The 18,487-nt window shown below is 40.6% G+C and overlaps 1 protein-coding gene and 1 pseudogene across 2 annotated transcripts; one reads left to right on the top strand and one right to left on the bottom strand.

Annotated features, from left to right (window-relative positions):
• The first annotated feature begins 2,967 nt into the window (after positions 1-2,967).
• LOC121958184 (uncharacterized) lies at positions 2,968-5,363 on the top strand (annotated as a pseudogene).
• Positions 5,364-5,757: 394 nt separating this feature from the next.
• sgo1 (shugoshin 1) lies at positions 5,758-12,478 on the bottom strand. 2 transcript variants are annotated; one of them, XM_042506135.2, is made up of 10 exons: positions 12,323-12,477; positions 11,989-12,143; positions 10,151-10,359; positions 9,974-10,026; positions 9,804-9,868; positions 8,608-9,471; positions 8,376-8,501; positions 7,086-7,253; positions 6,660-6,849; positions 5,758-6,574 (listed from the first exon to the last, which is right to left on the bottom strand). In XM_042506135.2, exons 2-10 carry the CDS (start codon positions 12,131-12,133, stop codon positions 6,415-6,417), a joined length of 1,980 nt encoding a protein of 659 aa, XP_042362069.1. In that variant the 5' UTR covers positions 12,134-12,143; positions 12,323-12,477; the 3' UTR covers positions 5,758-6,414. The 2 variants fall into 2 exon arrangements, with proteins under 2 accessions (XP_042362069.1, XP_042362070.1); XM_042506136.2 differs by having other exon boundaries at positions 6,660-6,780; positions 11,989-12,478.
• Positions 12,479-18,487: the final 6,009 nt, after the last annotated feature.

The following is an 18,487-nucleotide window of genomic DNA, read 5'->3' on the forward strand; positions in this document are numbered from 1 at the left end:
TCAAAATTTCACATGTCCAAAAAAACGCTAAAAACCACCTAGAATAGCATGTAGAGGCGCGTGATAGCATACAGTGTTGAAATAACTTCAAAAACGGACCAAAAACCCATAAAAAGCAAGTTGAAAAACTGACGAAAAAAGCAAGGCTATAGTATGGCAAAAATCTCAAAACTTGACATGTCTTAAAAACAGCTAAAAACCACCTAGAATAGCATGTAGAGGCACGTGATAGCATATAGTGTTGAAATAACTTCCAAAAACGGGCCAAAAAGCCATAAAAAAGCAAGTTGAAAACCTGACAAAAAAAGCAAGGCTATAGTATGGCAAAAATCTCAAAATTTCACATGTCCAAAAAACTGCTAAAAACCACTTAGAATAGCATGTAGAGGCGCGTGATAGCATACAGTGTTGAAATAACTTCCAAAAACGTGCCAAACACCCATAAAGTAACATGTCGAAAAAATGAGAAAAAAAGCAAGGCTATAGTATGGCAAAAATCTCAAAATTTCACATGTCTAAAAAACAGCTGAAAACCACTTAGAATAGCCTTTAGAGGCACATGATAGCATACAGTGTTGAAATAACTTCCAAAAACGGGCCAAAAACCCATAAAAAAGCAAGTTCAAAAAATGACGAAAAAAGCAAGGCTATAGTATGGCAAAAATCTCAAAATTTGACATGTCTAAAAAAACACAAACAACGACTTAGAATAGCATGTAGAGGCACTTGATAGCATACAGTGTTGAAATAACTTCCAAAAACGGGCCAAAAACCCATAAAAAAGCAAGTTGAAAAAATGACGAAAAAAGCAAGGCTATAGTATGGCAAAATTTTTTAAATTTGACATCACCAAAAAAACGCTAAAAACCACTTAGAATAGCATGTAGAGGCGCGTGATAGCATACAGTGTTGAAATAACTTCCAAAAACGGGCCAAACACCCATAAAGTAACATGTCGAAAAAATGAGAAAAAAAGCAAGGCTATAGTATGGCAAAAATCTCAAAATTTCACATGTCTAAAAAACAGCTGAAAACCACTTAGAATAGCATGTAGAGGCACGTGATACCATACAGTGTTGAAATAACTTCCAAAAACGGGCCAAAAACCCATAAAAAAGCAAGTTGAAAAACTGACGAAAAAAGCAAGGCTATAGTATGGCAAAAATCTCAAAACTTGACATGTCTTAAAAACAGCTAAAAACCACTTAGAATAGCATGTAGAGGCGCGTTATAGCATACAGTGTTAAAAAAAACTTCCAAAAACGGGCCAAAAACCCATAAAAAAGCAAGTTGAAAAACTGTTGAAAAAAGCAAGGCTATAGTATGGCAAAAATTTCAAAATTTGACATGTCCAAAATACAGCTGAAAACTACTTAGAACAGCATGTAGAGGCACTTGACAGCATACAGTGTTGAAATAACTTCCCAAAACGGAACAAAAGCCATAACATAGCATGGTGAAAAAATGATGAAAAAAGCAAGGCAATAGTTTGGCATAAATGTCAAAATTTGACATGTCCAAAAAACAGCTGGAAACCACTCAGAATAGCATGTAGAGGCATGTGATAGCATACAGCGTTGAAATAACATCCAGAAATGACCCAGTACCCCACCAAATAGGTAATTTAAAAAATAAGCAAAAAAGCAAGGCTGTAGCATCGCGAAAATGTTGAAATTTGACATGTCCAAAAAACAGCTGAAGACCACTTAGTATAGCCTGTAGAGATCTGTTATAGTATACAGTGTTGAAAAAAAAATTCCAAAATGCCCCAACAACCCATAAAATAGCATTTTGAAAAAATGACAAGGCATGTTATAGTATACAGTGTTGAAAAACATCCAAAAGCATCCCCAAAACCCATAAAGTAGCAGGTTAGAAAAATTATCAAAAAAGCAAGGCTATAGTATGGCGTAAATGTCAAAATTTGACATATCCAAAAAGCATTTCAAAACCACTTAGTATAGCTTGTAGAGGCATGTTATAGTATACAGTGCTGAAAAAAGATACATAAATGACCCAAATCCGCACAAAATAGCATGTTTAAAAAATGAGCAAAAAAGCAAGGTTATCTTATGCCGAAAATGTCAAAATTTTAAATGTCCAAAAAACAGCTGAAAACCATTTAGTGTAACATGTAGAAGCATGTTATATTATACAGTGTTGAAAAAACATCCAAAAACGGCCCGAAAACCCATAATTGCATGTTGAAAAAATGAGCAAAAAAGCAAGGCTATAGTATGGCAAAAATGTAAAAATATGACATGTCCAAAAAACTGCTGAAAACCACATTAAACCATACTAAATAGCATGTTGAGACACACCATAGCATAGGATGTTGCAAAAGCGTCCCTAGCAAGCCGATAGACACGTTTTTGGCGTACTTTGGTGTGTCTCAACATGCTATTTCATGTGGTTTTCAGCAGTTTTTGGGATATGTCATATTTTGACATTTTCCGACATACTGTACTATGACGTATTTGGTAATTTTTTTGACATGCTATATTATGTTTTGTTTTTTTCAATATTCTTTACAATGACATGTCTCGACATGCTTATTTTTGTGGTAGATTTTTCAACATGCTATTTTATGGTGTTTATGGCCCTTTTTTGCAACATCCTATACTATAGCATGTCTTGGCACGCTATTTTATGTGGTTTAATGTGGTTTTCAGCTGTTTTCCGGACATGTAATATTTTGACATTTGTCGCCATACTACAGTATGGCTTTTTCGGTTGTTTATTCGACATGTTATGTTATGATGTTTGTAGACGTTTTGTCAACATGGTAAAATACAACGTGTCTCAACATACCGTACAATGTGATTTTCAGCTGTTGTTTGTCATATTTTAACATTTTTCACCACACTATAGTGTGGCATTTTCGGTCGTTTTTTCAATACGCTATAATATGATGATTTTGGACACTTTTTCAACATTCTATTCTATGACGTGTCCCGTGTGGCCTGAAGATCCACCAGGCCAAGATGAGATGCGTACAAGTGTCACAATGCTCAGGTAATACCCCTGGTGAGACACAGGAGGAGCCAGGCCCAGAGCCACCCCACAGCGTCCAGAGTCTCCAAGTGACACAAGCTCCAGACCCAAGCAGAGCATCAGAAGATTGTCGGGTTAAGTGGCCCAAAGACAGCAAGGAGAAGAAATGGTTCCAGTTGTTGATTCCATCTTTGAAGCAACGGCTGAGGGTGAGGCTGATTGACATATTCACACAATGACTACCCTCATCATCAGCCTAGCAGCTGAGAAGTTCAGCCTGGAGGAGAAGAGAGCAGCAAATAAAAACCTACACTATGAACAACTGAGCGAGCAAGATCCACCAGCTCAGGCAAGAGCTGAAGAGCTTGAGGTGGCAATTCAAGGAGGTGAGGGAAGAGGAGAGGGAACCACTTGCAGAGCTGCGCAGCATCCTCCACAGAAGCTCACAACCCTGAGGAGGGCAGAGTGGCATGGGAGGCCGAGGAAGGAGAGGGCCAGGAAGCAAGCTGCCTTTCTAGCAAACCCATTAGGCTTCAACAAAACAGCTGCTGGGGCAGAAGCACAGTGGTCAGCTCACCTGCCCCAAAGCTGAGATCAACCACCACCTCAGAAAGACTTTCAGTGACGAATCCAGCGAGCAAGATCTGGGCCACTGTAATTTGATTTATCCACCTGCACAAAATCTGGACTTTGATAGGAAGGAGCCCAGCTGGAAGGTCCAAGGGGTGATTTAACAGGCAAGAGCAAGGTCAGTCCCAATGCAGAGTGGGATACCTTGCAAGTATAGAAGAACTACCGGGGTACCAGGGTGTCAGCTGATTAGGGAAGCCTGGGAGAACAAGGGTGACCTGGTCATGCTTTGGCTGGACCTTGCCAACGCCTATGGGTCCATACCCCACAAGCTGGTTGAACAGGCACTGAACCGTCTACCAGGAAAGTTCAGGGACCTCATTCTGGACAAATCCAACAACTTCAGTCTGAGAATCTCTGCTGGATCCACAACCTCAGAGTTGATGGGCTTGAGAAGGGAATTATTACTGGATGTACCATTTCAGTGATCCTTTTTTGCACTCAGCATGAACATGCTGGTGAATTCTGCTGAGGTTCAGTACAGTGGGTGCCTCACCAAGTCTGGAGTGCGACAGCCACCTAGGGCCTTCATGTACGACCTGACGGTCACAACAATATCAGTCCCAGGTAGCAGGTGGATGCTGAGGGGCCGTGAGGAGCTCATCACCTGGGCTCGCATGGGATTCAAGCCAGTGAAGTCTAGACCGCTAGTGCTGAAGAAGGGAAAGCACATCAACACGTACTGCTTCACAATGGGTAGCACCCAGATACCATCTATCACAGAGAAACCAGTGAAGAGTCTAGGGAAGATGTTTGATTGCAGCCAGAGAGATGCAGCATCCGCCCGAGCGACCAACCAAGAGCTGGAAGCCTGGCTAGCAGCAGTGGACAAGAAAGGGCTTCCTGTTAAGTTCAAGTTCTCTGGCTCCTCTTGGTCTATGAGGTTCCAATCTCCACTGTCAAAGGCTTCGAGAGGAGGTCAGCAATTCCTTCGGAAGTGGCTGGGACTACCTTGGAGCCTGAGTAGCATTGCCCGTGTACGGGCAGAACAACATGCTGAAGCTCCCAATCAGCAGCCAGAAGGAAGAATTCAGGGTGACCTGTACTAGGGAGGTGCTGCAGTACCGAGTCTTGCCACCCAAAACTCTCTCAGGCTGGGATTGAGGTCAGGACAGGATGGAAGTGGAGGGCAGCAGAGTGCGTGGGTGTCGCTGAGACATGACTAAGGCACAGAGTGTTGGTAGGGACAGTGACTCGTGGAAAAGCTGGACTGGGTAGCAGCAGAACACCTCACTACGACAAGGCACAGGGGAAGGACAAGAGGTCACTGATCCAGGAGGAGGTGCGGGCATCAGTCAAGGAGGTGGAGTGAGGCAACAGGATGGTTGGAATGCGGCAGCAGGGAGCCTGGACAAGATGGGAGCAAGCGATGGAGTGGAAAGTCGAACCTCATTGTAATAAGTTCTTAATCCAGGCTATCTACGATGTTCTACCAAGCCCATCCAATCTATTCTGCTGGGGGAAGGTGGAGTCACCAGCTTGCCCTCTGTGCCTGAAGCGAAGGACCCTGGAGCATATTCTCAGCTGCTGTCCGAAAGCCCTGGGCGAGCAGCATAAACGTTGGCGCCATGCCCAGGTCCTGAAGGCGATAGCAGACACCATCTGCAGTGGGAACGCATGCTATACTATGTGGTTTTCAGCTGTTTTTTTGGACATGTCATATTTTGACAATTAACGACAAACTATACTATGACATTTTCTGTCATTTTTTCCACATGCTATATTATGATGTTTTGACATTCTATGCTATGCCATGTCTGACATGCTATACTATGTGGTTTTCAGCTGTTTTTTGGACATGTCATATTTTGACATTTTTCAACAAACTATAGTATGGCGTTTTTGGTTGTTTTTTCAACATGCTATATTATGATGTTTTTTAGCCTATTTAGTATCTATACTATGACATGTCTCAACATGAAAAAAAATAGTATGTTATAGTATCCCATACAATGTGTTGCATAAAACAGTATTCCTTGAAAAGTGTGATAAAATGCCATAATATGCTATTAAAATTATCATTAACTATCATTGCATCGTATTCCACAGCGGATGTAATAATCTACTGTAACATGCCCTGAAGTCATCGTAGAGTATGCCCTCAAAAAATTTACAGAATTTCTCCGCACAGTATAGTATTCCTTCAAAATTTATTGTGTTTAAAACTCCATAGTACAGTATACCCTGAAGATAGACAGATAGATTCTTTCATCACTGCAGAAAGTTTTAAGGCATTGCACAGGAGCAGTAAAAATATAGTGATACCACACTGAAATAGAAGAGAAAAGGTGTTAGATATGGGTAACTGTTCTTACCAAATGTCATGGTATAGTATGCCATAAAAATAGTAGACCATAGTAGGCCTTTAAAGTGTCATTAAACACCAGTTTAATCGCTAAACTGACATATCATTTTACAACTTCTAATACTTTAAGACCCTACAGATATCCTGCTTTCACTGTCCCTTTACCAGCCAGACACATTTATTAAGTGACAAAAATACCATGCATACTAATTCAGGATATCATAATAAAAACATACAAAATTGAAGTGAAATGATGACATAGAAATGGCCATCTTTTTAAAATAGTCATGGACACATTTGGCTAGAGATAATCAGGGGATATGCAAGAGAGAATGAAGATTTTTTTTAGGTTTAAAGAGAACAAAGTCACAAAAATAACATCTTAAACTATTCACATTAAAAATACAAGTTTGAGAATGAAAAACAAAATGATCACTTTGCACAAAGCTGGTAATGCCAGCCAACACTCAACAAGGTAGCTGCCTTCAGCGACATCCGACAAATGACTCATTGTATTTCTCATATGTCTGCTGGCTGCTTATGGAATTCCTTGATTTCTGTACAGACCTCCTGCCTGACTTTTGCTTGAAAATAGGAGAGCGGAGGAACTGCAAGTCTGTGAACTTGTCTCCACGCCGAAGTTTCCTGTCAAGACGACAGTGGCATTGTTGAGCATTCATACAGTAAAATGTGACTACTTACAGTAGGCAGCAGCAGTGTGTGAACTTACGCATTTAGCGTGGGTTCCTTGTAGTCCACCGCCATGGTGCAGCGCCGCTTGCGAGCAGGAACAGGGGTGGAGCATCGGGCATCAGAAGGCCGTGAGCCACCAGAGGAGAACTTGCGATAGGCTGCAGGGGACAGATTGGTCACATCACACAGACTCAAGCCCCGCCCTGCTGTCCTTACACCAAGCCCACCTGTGGAAACGTGAAGGAAGATGTGATCCAAAAGCATAAAAAAGAAACAACAGGAGTTGAGTGTATTCCTGTGCACACACCAGTGAGTACTGAAAAGACAGAGTGCAAGGAAACAAATGCATTGTGCACTGACAATACAATGGAAATGTGATGTTGTGACAAAGCTCATCTTTTAGCAGTCATACTGTGAGATTTTATGTTAACAAGCAGATTTTGGAAGTGACAACTAAACATACGTTTCTTGCATGTCTTGACCCTCTGCTGTGTTTGGTGGGGTAAAAGAGGAGCTTCACCAGAAGAATCTTGGAAATTGGACAGGACACTGTCTATTCTCATCATCTCAGCTTCAACCAGAGGGCTAACAGGCAGCAAAGAATCCTTCCCAATAAGTTCTCTGTGAGGCTCTGAAAAACCAGGACAAGGTAACACATGTAATCATCTTGATCTCACAAATAACTATCAACAACAACAACAGACAGTCAAGTGTAAAATAGGGGTGTAACCTCATACATGACAGCTATGATTGGCTTTCGATTGGGTCAGATAGGTGTATGGGCTGAACCTTGATACCACTTAATACCACCAGCCAGTCATTACTGTGCACACTTTGACTCCAAATGACATCAGCAGCGCAAAATGACAACGACCACACTCAGGATATTTCAACTTCATTTTTGTACAGTTTGAGGAAGCAGACACATGTTGTCTATCTTGTATACAGTCTTTGTGAGTAATTAATATTTTTGTGACGTAGCTTTGTGTATTTATCTGGCACTCACGGAAGGACAATGAGTAATGGACAATGATACAGTGTTTAAAAAACAATGAACCAAGTTGTGAAAAAAGGAAAATTCGTTGTTGCTTATTACTTCTGAATGAATACACAGACTTAATGAAGACAGCCCATAAATATGGAGGTGACTGAAACCTCTATCAAACCAACAGATGGATATCCAGAAAGTATCTATTAATATCACACTGCCTGAAGGCAAACACTTCATTTTATCACATCATATGTCATGTTATTTTTAAGATAATGGTTACTAATTAATATTTTCATGCTGTAGCTTTGAGCATTCATCAGTGGTCAAGGAAGGACTATTAGTTAAAGACAATGACACAGATAAATGATAAAAAATGATAAAAGCTATCGAACAACTTGTGATAAAAGAGCAATGTGTAGCTGCGTCTTACTACTGCCTAAATACAGAGACATTATAGGGTAAGCCCTTGAAAATGGAAATGAAATGCAATCACCTGGGAAAAAAATCTGCTTGTTTTCCTATATTAACGAAAAAAAGGAGATTTTACACAATTGCTATCTTGTTAATTCAGAAAAACAGCAGAATTTTTCCCCCCGGAAGTTTCTTATAATGCTAAAACAATACTCTCATTAACTCACTAACTAAATGCAAATCAACACTGTGTTTTTCTTTCCAGCTTCCCGAGGGCCATCAGAACCTGAGCACTGCAACACTGTTATAAGAGACACAAAGTCAGCGTGTTTCATTTGAGCATTTACTCACCTTGGTGATTTTTCTGCGTCATCATAACTGGGTCAGGGCTGTTTGAGAAGCTAGAGTCAGGGGAGTGATGAGCTTCTTTCTTTTCTGGTTCTACAGTCTGAGGACCTGACTCCTCGTCTCTGCAGACTACAAAACATAAAAGGAAATAAATACTTTAAATTTCAACAATCTTTACTGTGTAGACCACAAATTACATGACATTCAACTTAGGAACGACAAGTCAAATGCTCACCAGAGATCTCCTGTTTTGGAGGGTTGTCCTTCTGACTAGCGCGTCGAGAGGGCCGGCCTCTACGAGTGGAGATCACTTTGGTCTTGTCGGGGGAAACCTGCCTTCGTCTGCTCTTCTGAGGGACATAAAGGCTGTCCTCTGATTCAGAAGAGGGTGATGACGAGCTGGAGTCATTCTGTTTGGAAACCACAGGTGAAGCTTCAGTTATTGGAGTCTCCTCGCTGATGGGTGTGGACAGCTGATTGTCCTCTGCCTTGGCTTTGAATGGTGTGACGTGAACCTCCTCCTCGCAGTCAAAATCAAACGTGTCATTAAATCCCAGTGACGTGTTGAGCTTATTCCCCTGCGACGGAGGTGCTGTTTTGGCCCGTGTGGCTGACCGATCCCGACTCTTAGAGCGAGCTCTGGGTTTGGGATTCTCCCAAGGTTTCTTCAAAGGGGCACGCTCTGGTTTACGGCCTCTCTCTGCTTTACGTGCAGCAGATTCTGCTTTGGCGCGGGGCTGCAGCTGCTGCTGCTGCTGAGCTTTTTTCCTGCAGGGCCGCTGCTGGTTGTTGTTGTTGTTTTTAGGTGGGGCAGGTTCAGGAGTAGAATGCTGAAACTCCTCAGTGTCAACAGGGGCCACTAAATCTGCCTCTTCTCCTTGCTGTAGTTTATTAGTATTTTCACTGTCACTGCGAATAGGACTTGCTATTAAAGGATCCAAGCCCGTGATGGGGTCCCCCTCACTCAACAACAAATTTTGTTGCACACGCTCAGACCTCCTCCTGCTTCTTCTATCTGCATGGCGGCGCCTCACACCCACTGTAGGTGGCAACGCAACCTGCTTGTCAGATTGTGCAGTCTTTTCAGAGAGCTGAGGGTCTGTGAGGAAAAGGGCATCAACATTATCATTACAACAGTTAGATTTTTTGGATACATACAATAGTTCATTAACAACAGAGAAAACGGTGCACAACAACTGCCATGTAATCGTGTAAAGTCATTTAGAGTGACTATGCTCTTAGAATAAATACCTGAGAATAAAGTGCCTTGGTCTCCATCATAGTTGTCCGCATTAATTTGGGAATTTCTGGATTTCTTTTCTCTAATTTCTTTGTGTGTGTGTGTGTGTGTGTGTGTGTGTGTGTGTGTGTGTGTGTGTGTGTGTGTGTGTGTGTGTGTGTGTGTGTGCGCGCGCGCGCGTGCGTGCGTACCTGCACAAATTGGTGAAGCTTTGCAAACAATGGGCTCATCAAGGTTCTGGCTGATGCGCTTTCGCCTGTAAACAGAGAAAATAGATCCTAATCATCATAAAACTGAGGATAAAAGATTTCACCAAATTTTATGCAATATTTTTTTCTTTTTAAAAAGTTTTTTAAAGTACCTTGCCGAATTTACATGGTGTTTGGGCTCATCAGAGACATTGGGAGATTTATTCTACATCAACACAGAAAGAAAAAAAATATACATTTTGCTTTACAATGGCACACAGTACCTCAAAATCATTAACATGCTTATTAATCAACAAACAAAGGACAGACCAGTGGTCTCCTAGATATACCTCTGAAGCACTCAATGCCAGAGCTTCCTGCTCTTTAAGCTTCTTCTTGAGCAGAAGCAGGTGAAGGAAAAGGGCCTGTTGCTCCCTTTTCAGCTGCAGGATCACTGCATTGGCCTGTCTTGCTTTTTCCTTTTCGGCTTGCAGAGCTACAGCCAGTGCCTTGTTGTTCATCTGGACACCCTTCAGGATGGTGTGAGTGGAGTTACCCGCTGAAAGAAAACATGGGATGCAGGGACGCACAAGAATATCGGCACATCATTGGTATCAGCAGATATTAGCTTTAAAATGAAATATCACAATCAGCCAACTTGCCGGTTTCTGCTGATATCACAAATCAATATATATCTTTTATTAGAAAAAAAGGGAACATGTACAAAACCTCAATCCTGAGCAGAAGTATTTTTCTTATCCTGCACAATGAATAACTACTACATACCTGTACATTGAAAAGAACTATATTTAATGTCTAATGACAAGAGTATGCATAATATGTTAACGGATATGAAATAACGGATATCGGATAAAAATCCAATACCATGCATCCCTAATGGTATGGATGTTATTAGCTTGTTTTGAGGTATAACTTCATCTGCATGTCAACATGTTCTGCAGTCTTTTTTCTATCTGAACGATTTGCTATCGAACGATTTTGTACTTTATTTTCCAGAACAGGTTTCATTGTAATATTCAGTAGATTAGGTGTAAAATGTTTTTCATGTATAAAGAAAACTGGTCTGTTGATGTTCTGCAGAAACCAAAATTACAAACGTACTGATTTATAGAGAACAGCTACAGTGTAGAACCTTGTGTGTAAAGTATAATTTAAACAACACACACAGTTACGCCTAGGAGCGTAGCCATTATTAGAGACTGGCATTTTAATGTCACTCCAGAGGAGGACAGACTTTGTTGTGTTACACAGGCAAAATTCAAAGTTAGGTTATTTTTTTGTTGTATTGTCCTGCCCATGACCATATAAGGGAAGACAAGAAACTGTTATACCTATCACACTGTCACACAAAGGCTCTAGACTTGGCTTTTGGACAATCAAATACATTGAACATTTCTAATCAACACTGTACATTGTTCACTGAAACACTACTGTTGTTATTTCTGGCTAACCTGCTATTAACTTGCCCTATGTCTTTTGCCTGTTGCCAGGTGACCAGCTATGCATTCATATGTATAAAACATTTATTTTATCAACAACCTAACTTTGTGCTGCCTGGCCTGTGTGTTAGTGCATATAAATATAATGTTAACTCATATATTAAGATCATTGTAATGACTATTGTATTTTATCTCTGTTCACTGTCTATTGCGGTTTCTGGGTGCTATTGCTGCTCTGCGTGTCGCATGCAATTGATAGCTTTGTGGTTTCTTAATGCTGCTTGCATGGCTACCTGTGCTAAAAAGCTGTATGTTTTTGCTGTATTATTGTTTTGTATTGATGTTCTGCCGTTTCTTGCTGCATTGCATGTCTTGTGCTTTGTCACGTGAGTTCCTGTTTGTTATTGCAATTGCTGTCTTTTTGGTGTCCTGCTGTCATTGTTCGGTGAATTTTGTCATTTTATAGGTTTTCAAACATATTGCCAAAAGACCGTAACAAATTGAGTTATGTCTTTGAAAGGGGCTGGGGGCTGAGTAGAAAGATAACGTATTCTGCACTGGTCAATGTAGCGGTATTGTATTGCTGTCTTGTAAACCCACATGTTTGCGTGCATGACACAACATAAAGAATCAATCCATCAATTTAGCATAAATATGAAAAAAAAAGTCCTGAATTAACATTGAAACTGTGATTGTTGACGTGCAAGACCCAAACCTAATTTCCTTACCATTGCTCTTGTTTATCATTCTGGACCGTCCTCTGTTAGGAGCTGAAGCACTAGCCAGCCGTTTGTTCCTCTTTTCCTTCATCCTCTCCTTGATGTCCTCCAGACTCTGCTCGAAGGACTTCTTCTGGGCCCGTTCTTTCGCCATGGCTCGGGACCTTTGAAAAGTTCAACGTTTTCTTTGCGTGGTCCAATGTATCAACAGCAAAACCGAGCGAAACTAATTACTAAACTGACGTGCTAGCTAGGTTAGCATGCATAGCGTTAAATCAATCCAAGCCAGGAGCTATCTTCGGTAACGGCAGTCTGGTGTATTTGAGAGTAAAACTAAACTCACCAGTTCTTCACGTGTATATCGCAAAACTATTTGGTGTGTGAATTATAACCTCAAAAAATGCTTTAGCGAAGTTAGACGGTAATATAATCCATTTTATCGCACAGCATATCCGACGCTGCGAGTTGACGTTTGAATTCTGAGCCGCGGCCGCTGATTGGTGGGTATTTGAAATTACGTCACTTCCTTCAAGAAAAATGAGCGTTCGCTAGATGGCGCTAATATACAGCAAAAAAATAAATAAAGTCTATTTTCTGCTGTGGAGATGCAACTGATTTGGTATTCATAATTCGTCTGCATGTTCTGATCCTTTGAGACCAAACAGGGGACCACCACACGGCACACCAAATATCTAATTATATTCTTGCCGTTTCAATCAGCATCTTTTCACCTTTTTCCCTGTCTGTCCGTTTGTGTGTGGGAGGCAAACAAAGCAAAGTGGAAAACACTCACTACTGGGAAAATGGAAGTATAGTAAATTTCTTTAAACATGTAAATTAGATTAGTACCTACCCATCAAGGGTCAGGCTCATTCCATCCATAAAAAATGACTAATTGGGTATTTATAATTGACTGCTGAAGATAAGAGCCTGAACAGTGCTGTGTAAAGTGCTCTGCTGCATGTGGATAGAGCTGATAATTGTGCTAATCTAAAAGCCCACTGACAGGCAGTGTTTGAGTTATATTCCTTGAGGTTTTTCTGAAACTCCTATGGCTCTTTCAAAATTAGATTGCACAGTAGCTTAGAAAGCAAGTCAATGACAGGATGAACAAAATTGTTAATTTGAACCAGTAAGTCTCATGCCACTGTGCTCTAGCGCACAATCCCCTATTTTTTTTCCTTTTATATGTTTTTTTTACATTAGGATCCATGTATACATATATGCTTTTATGCAGAAGTGCAAGACACACAGATATATTATACTTAAAGGAATACTCCACACACAAAATGATAATTTATATTTTGGTTATTTGTGCAGTGTCACCTTGAATTCATAAAGAATTTGTTTTTCCTCTAAATAAATATCCAGATTTTGTTGGTAAATTGAATTAAACCTGGACCACATTTAACCCCAGTAAAACTAGATGCACAGTGCCTTTTTAAACATGTTGTGTTCCCTTGCCTTCAGCCCTTTGTGACCAGGAAGAAAGAGAAACTTTAATTAAATTGTCAACAATATTTGCTAGTTTTGGATCTTTTGTCCACCAGAGGCATGCAAGAAAAACAAAGTTTTCTTCACAACTGGTAGCTTATATAAATGGCCATTGTGTGGGTGAAGTATTCCTTTAAGTAAAAGTAGCTGTAAAAAGTGTAGAAATACTCTAAAGTTGAGCTGGGGTATGTAGAGAAAATCAAATACCACAATATTTTTGACCAAATACCTCAATACAACACCTTACCAATGTTGTGCATGGTGTTGACTATGGGTACTTTCACAAAATATTAACACAAAAGGATTTTTCATAAATAAATATCAGTAATGTGGACATAATCAAATAGAACAGCGAGAACAGTCTGCCTAGTTCAGAAAATTACATCGCTTTAAACCAGGAAAAGACAACACTTAAGATGATAGATGGATAGATGGATAGATAGATAGACAGATGGATCTGAATCTGTAAACTGAAGCTGTTAGACAAATGTAGGGAAGCAAAAAAAATACAATATTTCGCTCTGAGATGGTGAGGAGTAGGAATATAAAGTAATATAAAATGAAAACACTAAAGTAAAGTACATCAGAATTGCTTTAGTAATTAAGTACAGTACTTTTTTCCCATCACACTACTTTCTAAAAGCTTCAATGCTGTACCCAGTACCCATTCCTCCCCTTGTCAGGTTTAGCTCAGTAAATGTTATGTAAATATTGGATTACAGTCATGAGCTCATCTACTTTGCCAAGGCAAAGTCAACCTCTTACTTGGCAGGGTAAAGGGAAGAAACTTGCCCCTTTCCTGCATGGCACTGCAGCTAATGTAACATCCATTTGGACCTCCTGTCAGTGAGCATCCAAGAAAGTGTCCATGACAGCCAACTGAATGGCATATTGAGGCTACAAGAGGGGTTTGGTAAAGCTTGGGTGTTGTCAGCATCACCCACTGAAAACAAATGACTTCAGCAGGGCACCTCAGCCGTACTTTGGGGCAAGACCCCTGAGTAAAACGTAGACAGTTCTTGATTTAGCTGACTTTTCTCACAAATATTTGACACTGTGTATATTGTCAGAGGGGTTTTTCCATTTTGCGTATGTAAGGTTATGTAGCAGTTAAGTTATATAACAAATTATAAAAAATACGACTTTATTACCCTAAATCCCTAAACTGCAGCTAACACCATTTGTTTTTTTAGTAACACTTTTAGTATGGCTTAAAGGTCTGAGTAAGTGTTGTAGTGCTGTGTTACTAAGTGGCCCATGCAGACCTGTAATGACTCACTGTTTTAATAATAAGATCACCTCTGTTTACCTAAAAGGTGTATTATTCTTGCTAAAAGCAAGTAAATGTTACAGCTGTTGCCTCACAGCGGGGAAATAGTGAGTGGTGTGTTTTGTGTGTGAGAGTGTTTTTGTGAGCCTGTCTATATTAAAAAGAAAAAGAGAGAGATGGAGAAGTAAGGAGAAAAACGTATAAAGACAGGCGGATAGACAGCCAGGGGGACTCCACAGGTTTTTAGCTCAGCTTGCTTTAATGGACAAATCCATCACACAGTCATTTCATGCCACCCCTGACTATCCACGTGTCAGACGCCTGGAGAGAAACGTATTATCACAGGTACAGCTAAAGGACAGAATAAGAGGGACTGATTAAAATAAAAATGAAGGGAGCATTTTGCCAGCCAGGAAAATTAGGCCACACGTAGATACAAAGAACACATGAGCATCAACACATAAATTCATTGCCTTTTTTGGTGCAACAGTAGCAAGTCTATTTATCTACTGACGTGATGCATTGATATCATTATTAAGAGATAACAAACCCATCTCTGTCCAGTCACATCTCGAGCTCACTCATCTCTGTCCAGACGGTCTGACTGGCCAATGAAAAGATCATCTGCTCTTCTACCAGATGAAAGGTATTAGCTCTAATCTGTGCACTCGCCTCAGCCGCAGCCAAGAATACACAGCCCCACATTTTTAATATGGAAAATGTGAGTATGGTGCCATACTTACAATTTATGGTAATGATATCATAACACAGGTTGTGTAATCAACCCCAAAAGCAACCTGTAAGACAGAAGCAGCTCAGGAAATCACATTATGACTTGTTTCATGGATCTTAGATTGATGGGAAACTGTAGGACAGAAAACGAATTAGCCACCTACAACTTTAGTATGTTTTTAGTTTTTTAGTTCATGGAAGTGCACCACTCTCTGATTGCACCACTGGCAATGGCAGTATATAGCCTAATTTCAGCAGATTTACCTGTGTATAAAAAAAACCCTCCATACACACACTAATTTTGGCAGAGAAGGGGTATTTTAGGTTCGATCCCTGTTGAAAAGGGCTGTCTGAGGAAAGTATTATACTGCATGAGTTGTGTGACAGTTTGTTAACAGATGTTTTGATATAGTTTGCTGTTGTTAAATGAGCACCCCTACATCGTCAGTTTATCAAGAATTTTTGGATTTTTTGTTCACCAAGAACACAGTTTTCTTCACAAATTCAATGTAACATAGAGTGAGTAATTGCTGTACAAATGGTCAATTATAGGGGTGAGGAATTCCTTTAACCTCAGCAAGCACAACAGTAGCTACGGTCTGGTAGATAATCAGCGTAAAATAGTCTGTTGTCCAAAGAAACGCCCTTTCAAACTCACACTGAAACACCAGAGAGGCAATATTTAGAGGAGATAACAGGTCCACTGGTGCAGTAATTACACCAACTGAAACATTTCAATATTGTAGAGGTACTCTAATTTGACCATTTCCCCTGGATGTGAGTAATGTCAGACTGTATTACTAAGACACTAAACAAGAGCAACACTGCTTTACCACCACAGCCCTTTGAAACCAGACAGCAGCAGCACCGAGCCCCAGACACACAATCAACTCTCTGCGGGGTGCAGCTTGGTCATTATGCCTTGCAGCCTGCTCTTGAACACCCTGCTGAGCCATTTACTTCACAGTCTACATCCCCTCTGTTTACTGATCTGTTGCTCGATGCCATACCGCTGCACAGCCTCCGCAGGACCGGAAAGCCTCACAGGGACTAAACAAATCCTGTCTGGTGCTGAAGGAGCAACAATCGCTACTTAGGAGAGAACTTGAATTGACCACAGCATCTAAACTTACTCTGGACAACTGGTGAAGCATATTGACCTAGACAGATGGTACTTGTGCCACGGCTCCCTTCTGCCCACTCATCTTTTGTCTACCCACGAGAGTCAGAAAAGCACAGCTCCCAAGGGCAGCTTTAACAGTTCATTTGGTGTAGATGTTCGCTGTTTCCCTCATTTCCAGTGTTTGTGCTAAACTAAGCTAACCAACTGGTGGCAAAAGCCAAAGGTGTGATGGTGGTATCAGTCATCTACACTCTCAGCAAGAAAGCAGATTAGTGTATTTACAAAAATGTGAACTATTCTTTTAATAATTTCTGTCTTTTTCTCTTAATTTATACATATAAATTGTCATATTTGTATAATATTCTTGGGCCAGCTAGATAACATAATTTATAGCTTCAAAAATGTCCCCCTGTATTTATTTCAACTGACTCAATAAACTTAATTTATACAGAGCTTATTTGCATGCAGACATTTTAAGCACTGTGTAAAGAAAGTTTTGGATTGTTTCACGAAATATATTTTTTCCACCCCTCATTTCTTTTAGTCGTAGTCTCCGAAAACTGATCCATGACTTTGTTTTATGATTTGTGCAACATGCAGAAGCCAAAATGCTGCATCCTCACGCCAAGAGCTTATTATAGTCTTTTTCTATGTGAACTGCCCTCACATGGCATGCAAAGGCCTTCTTTATACCTTTGTACTCCCTCCAGTTAGCAGAGAATGAAAAATTCCCTGGAAGCCAAGTCAGGCTTTTGTGTTGCTGACACATGTTGTGTATGCGCGCGTGCCCCTGCCACGAATTCGCTGGAGGAGTGTGAGACAGAGAGGCCGTGGAGAGAGTAGCTGTAAACGTATTGTGAGATAACGAAAGAAAGATGACAAAAAGTGGAGGAGAAAAGGCAGTGAAGGCTGGCGGGAGAATGAGCCAGGGAGTTAAGGGGCCAGAGGAGGTCTGGATCCTGACAGCCCGTGGAGAATTGAGCCTTCCACACACAGATGTTCACAATCACCACCCCAGACAATTAATAATAATAATGATAATGACTGCTGTGACAACTGGGAGAATTGGGGAGACGGTGATTGATTGGAAGATAATTCTCTGAATTGGACTGTAGAATTATTTACTTTGGAGCTGCGACGGGAGGCAGAAGCAAAAAATATCTAACTAATTAATCCAGTTTGGTGTCAGTTGGCCGATGAAAGACCAAAACGAGAAGATAGTCTGAGAGGTCATGGAAAGTTGAAAACACAGCATTCACACAGGCCTTGACCTAATGGACCGAGTTAAGACTTTGACCTCTGAGATAGTTTAAATAACCATAATTCACAAAACATTAGAAATCTCATCAGCCATCGTACAAATATAGTCAGTAAAACTGTTTTTTTCAGCGGTGTCTTTTTTCACGCAAGTCAAAAAACAAGACACAGTCTGACCCACAGTAAACCATCGGTGCCTGTACACACACTCGTCATTCCTCTTCCACAATTAACTTCTTTTAAGCTTACCAGAATGGGCTGCACATTGCTTGAGGCTGCAGTGTAGTAAACATCATCTCAAAGAGAGACAATAAAGACGGACAGAACATTCCTGCTTTGATTTATCTCAGAGAATGAAGCTGGATGGGATGTAGAGGGGAGGGAGCAAAGGTTTATCTGTACTCTTAAGTAATAAATTGTTGGAAAAAAGTCTTCAAAGTCTTCTAAAGCCAAGTGAAGGCAATGGATGTGTCTTTTTTTTTGTTTTCTTAGAGAAATACCTGAGCACAGACCAAGAAAAGATTGTTTTTGTGTGCTGCTAAGTAGCAGCGGAGGATGAAACAGGCTTAGGTCAGTGTCTGAATGCGGAGAGTTATGGGTTTGGGCAGAGGTGATGCGTGTCTACGTTTCTG

Source organism: Plectropomus leopardus, chromosome 17, assembly GCF_026936395.1.
Source record: "Plectropomus leopardus strain MGB_pleo_1.0 chromosome 17, ASM2693639v1, whole genome shotgun sequence".
Classification (NCBI taxonomy): domain Eukaryota; kingdom Metazoa; phylum Chordata; class Actinopteri; order Perciformes; family Serranidae; genus Plectropomus; species Plectropomus leopardus.

Excerpts from the sequence above, each read along its gene's own strand:
- sgo1 (XM_042506135.2), bottom strand. The coding sequence starts at position 12,133 with ATGGCGAAAGAACGGGCCCAGAAGAAGTCCTTCGAGCAGAGTCTGGAG. Across the intron at positions 6,850-7,085 it reads GGTCAAGACATGCAAGAAAC|GTGGGCTTGGTGTAAGGACA; the intron begins GTATGTTTAGTT and ends ACGTTTCCACAG. Across the intron at positions 6,575-6,659 it reads AAGGAACCCACGCTAAATGC|GAAACTTCGGCGTGGAGACA; the intron begins GTAAGTTCACAC and ends TCGTCTTGACAG.